The following is a 13,537-nucleotide window of genomic DNA, read 5'->3' as shown; positions in this document are numbered from 1 at the left end:
ATACAAAACTCTGGTGCGGCTGCACTTGGAGTATTGTGTACAGTTCTGGTCACTGCATTATAAGAAGGATGTGGTAGCTTTGGAAAAGGTGCAGAGGAGATTTACTAGGATGTTGCCTGGTATGGAGGGAAGGTCTTACGAGGAAAGGCTGAGGGACTTGAGGCTGTTTTCATTAGAGAGAAGCAGGTTGAGAGGTGACTTAATTGAAACATATAAAATAATCAGAGGGTTAGATAGGGTGGATAGGGAGAGCCTTTTTCCTAGGATGGTGACGGCGAGCACGAGGGGGCATAGGTTTAAATTGAGGGGTGAAAGATATAGGACAGATGTCGGAGGTAGTTTCTTTACTCAGAGTAGTAAGGGAATGGAATGCTTTGCCTGCAACGGCAGTAGATTTGCCAACTTTAAGTACATTTAAGTCGTCATTGGATAAGCATATGGACGTACATGGAATAGTGTAGGTTAGATGGGCTTGAGATCGGTATGACAGGTCGGCACAACATTGAGGGCCGAAGGGCCTGTGCTGTGCTGTAATGTTCTATGAAAGTTGCAGCACACATCACTGTTGAATGCTTAAAGTGGCTTGCTGCAGGGAAAAGAGAGACACAGCGAAATCCTAAGCAGGTGATGGTTCAGAGACTTCTGTATGTGTTGTTAAAACCCCAAACTACTCAGCTATGGGAAAACAAATCCCACAGTTATTGACTGGCAGATCTTTGTCATTGGTAACTGGTCACTAGTCCATAAACCAATCCACTCCTAGTTGCCACCCAGACCTCTGTTTGTACACAACACATTGGCTCCAGTTCATCTGCTACCATTGATGTCCCTACAGCTAGATGAAAAATGTTCACAATAAATATCATATTAAGAACATAAGAACTGGGAGCAAAGGTCACCTATTTAGCCCTTTGAATCCACTTGGATCATTTTGGCCTCAATTCCAGTTTCCTGCCCATTCTTCATAATCTCTTAAAATCCATTACTAATTAAAAATCTGTCTATCTCCTTGCAAATTTACTTACTCCCAGTGTTCATCATACTCTGGGGTAGTGCATTTCACAGATTCACTACTCTTTGAGAGAAATATTTCTCCTCCTCTTTCTTCTAAATCTGCTACCCCTTAATGACCTTTATTTCTAGATTTCTCCATGTGAGGAATGTACAGGCCTAAAGTGCTCAATCTCTGTTTATAAGACAAGCCACTCATCTCTGGGATCAGCTTGGGGAACCTCCAAGACAAATACATCCCTCTTCAAGTAAGGAGACCAAAATTGTATGCAGTACTTGAGATGTGGCCTCACTAATGCTTTGTACAGTTGCAGGAACATTTCTCTATTTATTACCCACTGTACCTGCATGCTGGCTTTCAGTGATTCGAGCGTGATGAAACCCAAATTTCTCTACAAAGCACTGAGGTTTCTCTCCAATTAGATAAGTTGCTGACGGGTGTTGTCAAACAGAGACCTAGAGATGCAGGGGCATCGTTCTTTGAAAGTAGAGTTGCAGGTAGACAGGGTAGTGAAGGATGCTTGTCTTCACTGGTCAGACCATTGAATGTAGGAGATGGGATGTCATGTTGCTGCTGTATAGGACACTGGTGAGGCCACTGTTAGAATACTGCATACAATTCTGGTTGTCTTTCTACAGTAAAGATGTTGTGAAACTTGAGATGGTGCAGAAAAGATTTATAAGGATGTTGCTGATACTGGAGAATTTGAGCTATTGGGAGAGTCTGAATAGGCCGGGGCTGTTTTCCATGGAGTGTCAAAGGCTGAGGGGTGACCTTATTGAGGTTTGTAAAATCATGAGGGTCATGGATAGGGTCAGTCACCGAGTTATTCTTCCTTGGGTGGGGCAGTCCAAAGCAGGAGGGCATAGGTTCAAGGTGAGCAGGGAAAGATTTAAAAAGGACTCGAGGGGTAACTATTTCATACTGAGGATGGTGCGTTTATGGAACGAGTTGCCAGATGAAGTGGTGGAGATGGGTACAGTTAAAACATTTAAAAGGCATCTGGATAGGTATGTGAATAGGAAGGTATTAGAGGGAGTTAGGCCAAATGCTGCAAATCAGACTTGGTCAGATTGGGATGTCTGGTCCACATGGACTGGTTGGACCAAAGGGTATATTTGAGTGCTGTATGACCCTATAATTGGAGCCCCCAGGTCTGAAAAATGTTTGTTCTTGTTTTGTAGTCACTTTTTCCTGATGGCCCAATGGAGCATCCTTGCACTCCTGCTTTTGATCCCAAAGAACTTCCTTTGTGGAGCTGAAGGTAAGTTATATTTCTAGCTAGCTGTTTTCTGAACCATTGTTCCCAACATGGTTACTATGCATTAATGATTGGTTACAGTTATTTTTCATTCATTTCATAGCTGAATCATCCAAATTTTAAATAGCAATCTTTTATTGAATAGACTAGACATACCTTGATTGGTTGTACGTTAATTTTAAACTAACCTCTTTCAATTATAAGAGCTTTGAGGCATGTTTGACACTAGGAGGTGGATGTTCAGTTACCAACAGGATTTGCCTGTAATACAAATTAGATGACCAAGTACAAGGTTTAGTTTAGGATTTAGTAAGCGGCATACAAACGATCATATCATTTGTGAGAAGGAGTAGGCCGTTCAACCCCTTGAGCTTGCTCTGCCATTCAATAAGATGATGGCTGATCTGAATGTAATCTCAAATCCTTATTCCTGCCAGCTAATAATCTTTCAATCTCTTTACTTAACAAGAATCTACCTACCTCAGCCTTAACAATTGTCAAGGACTTGGGTCTCCCTGATATTGTGGTGGAAGCAGAATTCCAAAGACACAATCCTCTCAGTGAAAAATTACCTGTTTAATGATTCTAATTCTAGAATCTCCCATAAGAGGAATCAAGACTGAGGGGGCTTCGTGGCACAGTGGTAGTGTCCCTGGACCAGAGAGGCCTGGGCTCAAGTCCTACCTGCTGCAGAGGTCTGTAATAATATCTCTGAACAGGCTGATTAGGGGGAAATAAAGAAGAGCCAAGAGGGGCTCTGTTGGCAAAGTGGTAGTGTCACTACCCCTGAACCGACAGACCTAAGTTAAAGTCCCATCTGCTCCAGAGGTGTGTAATAACATCTCTGAACAGGTTGATTAGAAAATAGGTTTAAAAGTTACTAAGAGGAACCAACCTGTCCACATCTGTAATGCTAAAAACCTTCTGGATTTTAAATGCTTTAATTAAGATGTCTCTTAGTCTTCTAAACTGGAATGGGTCCAGACCCAAAACATCAGCTTTCCTGCTTCTCTGATGCTGTGCTCATCCAGCTTTATACTTTGTTATCTCAGATTCTCCAGTATCGGCAGTTCCCACTATCTCTGGATATAAGCCTAGCTTGTCCAACCTTCCCTCGTAAGACAGTCTGCCCATTCCAGATAATAGTCAAATAAACATCCTGTGAATTGCCTCCAGTGGACTTACAACCTTCTTTAAATAAGGTCACCAATACAGTGCACAGTGATCCAAAGGCAGTCTCAGTTGTGCCCTGTGTAATTGAAGCATAACCTTTCATTTTTTGTGTTCACGTCCCCCCGTGACAAATGATAATCTATCGCTTTCCGAATTACTCGCTGAAACTGCATATTTACCTTTTGTAATTGATACACGAGAAGGTTAAGGTCATTCTGCATCTTAGAGCTGTAAAATGTCTTACCTTTTAAATAAAATGCTTCTTTATTCTTGTGCCAATATGAACACATTCTCCTTTTCCCAAATTATATTCTATTTGCCACATCTTTGGCCACTCACTTAACACATCAGTGTTTTTTTGTAAACTTGTTGTATCCTCTTCACAGCTTGCGCTCTTACCTATCTCTGTCTTGTCAACAGATTTGGCAACCATGCGTTCCCTTTGACCAAGTCATTAATATAAATTATAAACAGTTGAGGTCCCGACATTGATCCCTGTGTCACACTATTTGTTACATCTTGCTAACCTGAAAAAGGTCCTGCTTTCTGTTAACCAGCTATTTTCAATCCATGTCAATATGCTACCTCCTACCAATGAAACTAGGTGGAGGCAATGGTCGAGTGGTATTGTCGCTGGACTGTTAATCCAGAGACCCAGATAACATTCTGAAGACCCAGGTTCAAATTCTGCCACGGCAGATGTTGAAACTTGAATTCAGTAAATATCTGGAATTAAGAATCTAACATAGAACATTACAGCACAGTACAGGCCCTTCAGCCCTTGATGTTGTGCCGACCTGTCATACCGATCTCAAGCCCATCCAACCTACACTATTCCATGTACGTCCATATGCTTATCGAATGACGACTTAAATGTAACTAAAGTTGGCGAATCTACTACCGTTGCAGGCAAAGCGTTCCATTCCCTTACTACTCTCTGAGTAAAGAAACTACCTCTGACATCTGTCCTATATCTTTCACCCCTCAATTTAAAGCTATGCCCCCTCGTGCTCGCCGTCACCATCCTAGGAAAAAGGCTCTCCCTATCCACCCTATCTAACCCTCTGATTATTTGATATGTTTCAATTAAGTCACCTCTCAACCTCTTCTCTCTAATGAAAACAGCCTTAAGTCCCTCAGCCTTTCCTTGTAAGACCTTCCCTCCATACCAGGCAACATCCTAGTAAATCTCCTCTGCACCCTCTCCAAAGCTTCCACATCCTCCTCCTAATGCAGTGGCCAGAACTGTACACAATAGTCCAAGTGCGGCCGCACCAGAGTTTTGTACAGCTGCAGCATAACCTCTTGGTTCCGGAACTCGATCCCTCTATTAATAAAAGCTAAAACACTGTATGCCTTCTTAACAGCCCTGTCAACCTGGGTGGCAACTTTCAAGGATCTGTGTACATGGACACTGAAAAGGCATCTAATGATGTCCATTGTTGATTGTCAGAAAAACCCTCCTGGTTCACTAATGTCCTTTAGGGAAGGAAACTGCCATCCTTACCTGGTCTGGCCAACATGTGACTGCAGACCCACAGCAATGTGGTTGAATCTGAACTGCCCTCTGGGCAATTAGGGATGGACAATAAATACTGCCTAGCCAGCGATGCCCTCATCCCATTAATGAATAAAGAAATGAAGGATGAGCTTTTATTTTACATAATAACTATTGATATGTAGTCTTATCAAATGTCATCTGTAATCTACATACACCACATCCATGAATCCTTTAACCTTGATGCATTACAAATCAAAGAATTGGAAAAGATTGGTCAAACGTGATTATCTTTCGCAAAACCAAGCTGACTTTGTCTGATTACTTTGAACTTGACTAAGTACCCTGCTTTAACTTAGAGTTGTAGAGTCATAGAGATGTACAGCATGGAAAGAGACCCTTCGGTCCAACTGATCCACACCGACCAGATATCCTAAACTAATCTCATCCCATTTGCCAGCATTTGGCCCATATCCCTTGAAACCTTTCTATCCATATACCTATCCAGATGCCTTTTAAATGTTGTAATTATACCAGCTTCCAACACTTCCTCTGGCAGCTCTTCCCTTACACACACCACCCATGTGTGGAAAAAAATTGCCCTTTAGTTCCCTTTTAAATTTCCCACTTTAAACCTGTGCCCTCTAGTTTTAGACTCGCCTACCCTACTTATTTGATAATAGCTTCTAACAATTGCCCTATGATAGAAATTAAACTGACTGGCCTGTAAGCTCCTGCTTTCCAACTCCCTCTCATTTTGTCTAAATTAATTACTTCTACAGACTTCCAATTTAATGTGTCAATTCCCAAATTAAGGCATTTTTGAAACATTAAAATAAATGTGTTAACCATCTCACTTGCCACATCTTTTAAGGCGCTCCTATAAAGTCTATTAGATCTGGGCACAGGTCAGCTCGCAGCTCCAGCATTTTACTTGGTACACTTGTCTGGTGACTGATTTTTGTAAGTTCCTGCCTCCTTTCTATTTCCTGATTTATTTCTTTTGGGATTTAACTTGAACACATGCAAAATACCTGTTGAGTTAATCTGCATTTCCTCATTTTCCGTTATTAATTCTCCAGTTTCTTTCTTTCGGTTTGATACTGACTGTAACGGTTCTGATTAACCACAGATAGTGGGTATGCCTCTTGGAATATTTTGTTATTCATTAGGATATATCAATATCCCTGTAATCAATATCCCTGTAACTGCCTTTCTTGTCTGTCCTTTGGCTTAATTTGCCAGTTCACTTTAGCCAGCTCTGCTTTCATGCCCTCATAATTACCCTTATTTAAAAACGTAAAGAACAGTCTCAGACCCATTTGTCGAACTGAATGTAAAATTCAATCACATTATAATTACTCTAACAAGTGGCACCTTCCTTATTTGTTAATCCTAACTCATTACACAATACCAGGTCTAGTAAAACATGCTTTCTGGTCGGATCCAGAATGAATGAAATGGTCCTGAAAATGCTCTATGAATTTCTCATCTGTTCTATCTCTGCCCTTATGGCTTTTCCAGCTAACTAGATTAAAATCACCTGTGATTATCACTGTGCCTTTCCAAAAAGCTGTCATTATGTCTTGCTATGAGAGATAATGGGAACTGCAGATGCTGCAGAGTCCGAGATAACGAAGTGTGGAGCTGGATGAACACAGCAGGCCAAGCAGCATCTTAGGAGCACAAAAGCTGATGTTTCGGGCCTAGACCCTTGATCAGAAAAGGGGGATGGGGAGAGGATTCTGAAATAAATAGGGAGAGAGGGGGAGGCGGACTGAAGATGGATAGAGGAGAAGATAGGTGGAGAGGAGAGTGTGCATGGGGAGGTGGGGATGGGATTGGTCAGTCCAGGGAAGATGGACATGTCAAGGGGGCAGGATGAGCTTAATAGGTAGGGAATCCCCCTAGTCCTCACGTACCACCCCACCGACCTCCGGATACAACACATCATCCTCCGACACTTCCGCCATCTACATCCAACCCCGCACCAAAGACACTTTTTCACCCCCACCCTTGTCTGCTTTCCGGAGAAACCACTCTCTCCAGGACTCCCTTGTCTGGTTCACACTGCCCTCCAACCCCACCACACCCGGCACTTGCCCCTGCAACTGCAGGAAGTAGTGCTACACTTGCCCCCACACCTCCTCCCTCACCCGCATCCCAGGCTCCAAGATGACTTTCCACGTTAAGCAGATGTTCACCTGCACATCTGCCAATGTGGTATACTGCATCCGCTGTACTCATTGTGGCCTCCTCTACATTGGGGAAACCAGGCAAAGGCTTGGGGACTGCTTTGCAGAACACGTACGCTTGGTTCGCAATAAACAACTGCACCTCCAAGTCGCGAACAATTTCAACTCCCCCTCCCACTCCTTAGACAACATGTCCATCCTGGGCTTCCTGTAATGCCATAATGATGCCGCCTGTAGGTTGCAGGAACAGCAACTCATATTCTACTTGGGAACCCTGCACCCCAATGGTATCAATGTGGATTTCACAAGATTAGATTCCCTACAGTGTGGAAACAGGCCCTTCGGCCCAACAAGTCCACACCTCCCCTTAAAGCATCCCACCCAGACCCATCCCCCTATTACCCACACACCCCTGAACACTATGGACAATTTAGCATGGCCAATCCACCAAACTTGCACATCTTTGGACTGTGGGAGGAAACCGAAGCACCCGGAGGAAACCCACGCAGACACGGGGAGAATGTGCAAACTCCACACAGACAGTTACCCGAGGAGGGAATCGAACCCGGGTCCCTGGTGCTGTGAGGCTGCAGTGCTCACCACTGAGCCACGGTGCCGCCCAAGCTTCAAAATCTCCCCTCCCCCCACTGCATCCCAAAACCAGCCCAGCTCGTCCCCACCTCCCTAACCTGTTCTTCCTCTCACCTATCCCCTTCTCCCACCTCAAGCCACACCTCCATTTCCTACCTACTAACCTCATCCCACCCCCTTGACCTCTCCGTCCTCCCCGGACTGACCTATCCCCTCCTTACCTCCCCACCCGTACTCTCCTCTTCACTATCCATCTTCGATCCTCCTCCCCCTCTCTCCCTATTTATTTCAGAATCCGCTCCGCATCCCCCTTTTCTGATGAAGAGTCTAGGCCCATAACATTAGCTTTTGTGCTCCTAAGATGCTGCTTGGCCTGCTGTGTTCACCCAGCTTCACACTTTGTATATCTCTATTATGTGTTGCTATATATCTTTCACTACTTTGTGATTATTGTTCTGGGACCTGGATACCAATCCCACAAATTAATCCTTGCCTTAATCACTTCTTGTATCTACCCAAACTGTTTGCAGATTTTGATTACCTACATTTAGGTTATCTTTCTGCATGTGATTAATATCATCATCATTAACTAGCAGAGCAATCCCTTCAGCTTTTCGAACTTTCCTTTTGTTCCTCAATGTCCTGTACCTTTCAATGTTGAGGTCTCGATCCATGTCACCTTGCAACCCTGTCTATGTAATGATGGCCAGGATCATACTTATTCATTTCTATGTGCAGAAACACTTCCTATGTTTTGTTTCGAATGTTATGTGCATTCAGAAACTGAGCGTTAGTTTTATTCATATACTATTTGTAAATTCTAATTTTATCTGTTGGTTGACTTAGAAATTTATACTCTCTATCTTTTCCTGTCTTGAGTGATATATCATTTCCTGTATTAATTCCTTTCTCTTTGGCCTTGACTCTGCTTCTAATTTACCACAGTTTCCAAAATCTCATTCCTTGTCCCACTATTCATTTTAAAATCCTTTCTACATCCCTATACGGTTGGCAAGAACACCAGAGTAACTTGCTACTCCGAGTGTCTCTGCTATGCTCGCACAAGCGGTCTCCCATTATAAAACTTGGGTTAGCAGTTGCAGTGAACTTTCTGTTTTGCCTACTGTTAATGTGGTCCTAAACATAGACAGGAGCTGAACTCCAGAGGTAAGTTGACTGTGATTTCCTTGAACATCAGTGCAACTTTTGATCTAGTTTGGCATCAAAGAGCTCTAGCAAAACTAGGAATCAGTGGGTATCAGGGAACAGTTTTGCTGGTTGGAGTCGTGCCTAGCATGAGGGAAGATGGTAATCATAATTGCTGATAACTGCCCAGTGCACAACACCATCCTGATAGCTTAGACACTGAAGCAGTGCATGTCTATTGAGCAGCAATACCTAGACAACAGCCAAGCTTGGGCTGATAAGTGATGAGTAACATTCGTGCCATAGGAGTGCCAGCCAATCACCATCTCCAATGAGGGAGAACCTAACCATGTCCTTTCATATGAAATGGCATTACCATTGCTGAGTCCTTCACTGTTAACTTCTGGGAGTTACCAATGACCAAAACCAAACTGGACTCGACATATAAATACAGTAGCTGCAAGAGCAGGGCAGAAGCTAGGAATTTTATGGTGAAGAACTCACCACCTATCTCCGCAAAGCATGCCCATCCTGTCCCATGCAAATCAAGTTGATGATGACGTCCACTCTCATCTAGATGAATACAGCTCTAGCAACACAAGAAGCTTGACGCTATCCAGGATAAAGTTTGATTGACAACCCAGCTAACTCACTCAGTTTCCACTCCATCACTGATGCATAATGGCAGCAGTGTGTACCATTTGTAAGGTGCGCTGCAGCAACTCCCCAAAGCTCCTTGAGCCAGTACGTCCCAAACTCATGACCTGAATGCTTACAAGGGCAGCAGGTGCATGGGAGTGCCACCGTCTGCATGTTTCCTCTCCAAACCACATGCCATCCTGACTTAAATCTGCATCACCTTCCCATCACTGGTACTGGGTCAAAATCCTGGAATTCCATCTCAAATAGTGTATAGGTTTATCCATGTTTTCATTGTTAGGCACATTTTAAGAAAGCTATTCACCACCACTTTGAGGGCACTTAAGAGTGGGCAATAAATGCTGGCTGAATCAGTGAAATCAACATCCTGTGAATAAATAATCAAATACATTCTGGACCACTGTGCACCTGGTAGTCTTATGCCTTTTGCTGGAACTCTGTCTTACAGATGAAGCTATAGAACCCTTAGCAAATCGCAATTACTTGCTTATAGTTGTGATTTGTTGCATTTGTATATGTGCTATTTATATTTCCTTGCTTGCCAATGCTTTGTGATGTTCTTTGTGGCTGTACAGATGTGTTCGCAGGCTTAGTCTATTCTGGTTTGTTTGGTTGATGATCTGTCACTCCATGGGGAATGTTTATATTCACACCTACACTGTGGCCTCACATTGTTCATGCTGTTGCAGATTGAGCTGTCATAGCTTTTTGATTCACAGTGTGTTCTTGATCCTGATGTAGAGGCAGAAGCAGGCTACTCAGCCCATCAAATCTGCTGTTCATTAAGATCATGGCTGATCTGATGATTCTCAATTCCACTTTCCTGCCTTATCCCCATAACCCTTGATTCCTTTCCTGATTGAAATTATGTCTGTCTCACCCTTGAATCTACTTAATGACCCAGGCTGTACAGACCTGTGGTAAGAATCCCATGGATTAACTACCCTTTGAGAGAAGAGATTACTCCTCACCACTGATTGAAAAAGGAAATTATGAGATTACGCCCTTTGGTTCAAGCCTGTCCCACAAGGAGAAACAACGTTTCTGCATTCAGCCAGTCAAATTCTGAGAATTTTGTATGTTCCAATAAGGCCACGCCTCATTCTTCCAATGAGTACAGGCCTAACCTTCTCAATCTCTCCTCATAAGACATAGTTGATATCAGCCTAATGAACCTTCTTGAATTGCCTCCAGTGCCAGTGTATCTTTCTTCAGGTAAGGGACCCAGAAATTTACAGTTTTCCAGCTGTGGTCTGACTAGTGCCTTGTTTTGTTTTCGCAAGACTTTCCTTTTCACAGATAGTTCAATTTCCTATTCAGAAATTTGACTTGTGAGGCCAATTTTGAATGTTAGGTGCCCTAAGTTTCATTGGACAAGCATTGGTACCTATGGGCTGGATGTGGTTTGATCACTGGCAGTAATGAAGGAAAATTTGTTGTGGAAAAGCTTATTGAAGAAATAAAATGGCCTGATGAAAAAATGCAAAAATGCTCCTCTGAAATAAAACAGTGACAGATTTTGCAGAAGACTTTGGTGCTGGTCTAGAATTGTAAAATGTGACTATTAAATAAGTCAGTTGTGGATGATGGTATTTCAGCCCAGAGATGTGAAGTATGTTTGGAACGTCATTCATCTTTAGTTAGAATAAGGATGTGTAGATATATCTACATGGTCAAGGATGTGTGTGTCAGTTCATCTTTAAAACTGTTTTCCCTGCAGATATGGTTGATCATTTTGAGTGAGCGTGATAGAAGTGGAGTTTATATTTTTACTTCTAAGCTTGCTTAAGCACAAAATCTTTCCAAATGTTGAATTTGACAAATTGCCTTAAAAGGTTGCATCTGGTCAGTCTAACATTGTACAAAATTTGCCCTTTTTTTTAATGGACGTGTAGATGAAGGAAGCTCAAGTCTTCAATGCATATGTGAGGGCAGTACCTGTGGAACAAAGACTGAATGCAACGGCCTACGGTGTTTTGCTTCAGTGACACAAAATGGAGATGTTTCAGTGTACCAGAAAGGGTGTTTTGATTCACTGGAAAAAGTTGAAATGTTATGTAAGATCTTACCCTCAGAACGTTCTGTAGTGCGGTGCTGCAATGAAAGCCTGTGCAACAGGAATATTACAGCAATGCCTCTTCTTTCTCAAGGTAAGAATTAGGATATCTTCATTCTTCGACATGAAACAAATGTATATATTATGGTTTGCTTGAGCACTTTTAGCATATTCCACTGGCACGTTTGCCAAACAACACGCATAACATCTCTAGATCTTATCCAGTGCGTTTCTGACTTTGGCATTCCCAGTAACCCTCTGCCATTTGTTTATTGCTAATATCTTATACAGCACCTATACGTTTTTATTTAATTCTTTTATCAATTTTGGTTTGGAGCTGTGAACTTGGAACTGAGAGCAAAAGATGACTTTTGGACTGTTTGCAACAGCTTGAGCTAAAAAAGGAAAACAGACCAAACAATCTTTTGTTTATTCATGACACCAGACCTGCAAGTTAATTGCAGGTTGGTTCTTGATCAAAATGTTCTGCAGAAAGTTAACCAAGAAGCCATCATCCATGTCTTTGGAACAGTGCATTGTGAAAATCACTTAAGTACTCTGGCCAGTTTATTTTCTTTTGTTTATGTGTTGTGTTTTATCCATTTGTTTGATGCTAAGGTTTTTGTTTAAGAAAGAAACCTGTGTCTGGAATTATTTATTGGCAAAGCCTGGAATTGGTGATTCAAAAAAATCTGGTTAGGAAACATGCAGTCAATTTTGAAAGATTTTGAAGGCTTTAGTTTTATGATGTTGTGAATACAGAGATAGAAACGTGGATTTGCTATGGCTCTCTGTCTCTGTGCCCTAACATAATATTATGTAATATTACTATTTTTAGCAGCATCGTTGGCTTGCAGTAATTGAAGAAAAGGTTTGCAGTTCAGAACACCAAGCTTGACTGTCCAGTTTTACAGCCATTTCTAGTGTTGAAGGTTTTTCCCTTCACATGAACGATGTTAAATATACAAGTAAAATGTGAAATCTGTTGTCAGTTCATGTGACCTTTCAAAGTTCTTTGAACATTGCACAAATGCTAACTTCTGCCACAGAAGTGCCACTTCTGACAGTCGTTTGGAGGCAACCACTGAGATTTATTTAGTGCTGTGTTTCAAAGATCGGATGCTCCATACATGTATAGCGTGAGCAGAGCAGGCAAGTGATTGACCTGACATCCAGTACCTGTTTGTTTAGTACTATTTCTGTGATGCATTGCCTGTGAAGCATGACACAACCCTTATTGTGACTGACCTTAGAATGTGACTTTCCTTTTTTTCCAATAGCTGTTTCGTTTTCCTTCAGCTCTAACTAACACAGCATGACATGACAAGACATGAAGCAATGTACAGCTTCTCAGTCTCATAAAAATGTGTTAAATCAAATCATTAGTGGCCTTTATGTTTCCCTGCCTATATTGCTAAGGCTAATTGAAATCTACTAAAATCATTTGACCGTCTCTGATTTAAACTGCAAAATTACAGAAATGCCTTACTACTTAGCAAGAATGTATGAATTTTATTGTATGGTAAGATCCCATTTAAAATAAAAAATGTTGGAGAAACTCAGGTATGGCAGCATCTGTGAAGTTAACGTTTTAAGTCCAGTAATGATTCTTCAGAACTAAAGAGAGTTTGGAAATGTGGTAGTTTCAAATTGTTGCTAAAATCGGATGGAGGGCCACTTGAACAGAATAGGAAGGTCAAGAAAAGGCAAGAAAAACTGATCATGGAACAAAAGGCACAGTGAGTGGAAATTATTTTAGTAACCAAACAACGCATTTGTCCAGAGTAGGTGTTACTAATAGAATAAAAGTCAGCTCTGACTGAAAGAAAATACATGAAAACAAGATGCAAACACTGAAAAGAAAAATATCAAACAGAGGGGTAGAGGTCATGGTCTGAACCTGCTGAATTTGATATTAAATTCATAAAGTAACAAATTCTCAAAT

At 41.9% G+C, this 13,537-nt stretch overlaps 1 protein-coding gene across 10 annotated transcripts in view; it reads left to right on the top strand.

Moving 5' to 3' along the window:
• The window catches only part of LOC125451631 (activin receptor type-1-like), a 57,818-nt gene that overhangs the window by 25,221 nt on the left and 19,060 nt on the right, over positions 1–13,537 (top strand). For 6 of the 10 annotated variants that reach the window (XM_048528981.1, XM_059645830.1, XM_048528984.1 and 3 more), the window contains 2 exons: positions 2,197–2,276; positions 11,432–11,686. In XM_048528981.1, the coding sequence (XP_048384938.1) occupies positions 2,210–2,276; positions 11,432–11,686 (322 nt within the window). In that variant the 5' untranslated portion in view covers positions 2,197–2,209. The remainder of the gene's footprint in view (positions 1–2,196; positions 2,277–11,431; positions 11,687–13,537) is intronic. The other 4 variants (XM_048528986.1, XM_059645831.1, XM_048528985.1 and 1 more) reach the window with 1 other exon arrangement.

Source organism: Stegostoma tigrinum, chromosome 5, assembly GCF_030684315.1.
Source record: "Stegostoma tigrinum isolate sSteTig4 chromosome 5, sSteTig4.hap1, whole genome shotgun sequence".
NCBI lineage: Eukaryota > Metazoa > Chordata > Chondrichthyes > Orectolobiformes > Stegostomatidae > Stegostoma > Stegostoma tigrinum.
This window is presented reverse-complemented; position numbering and strand designations above follow the sequence as displayed.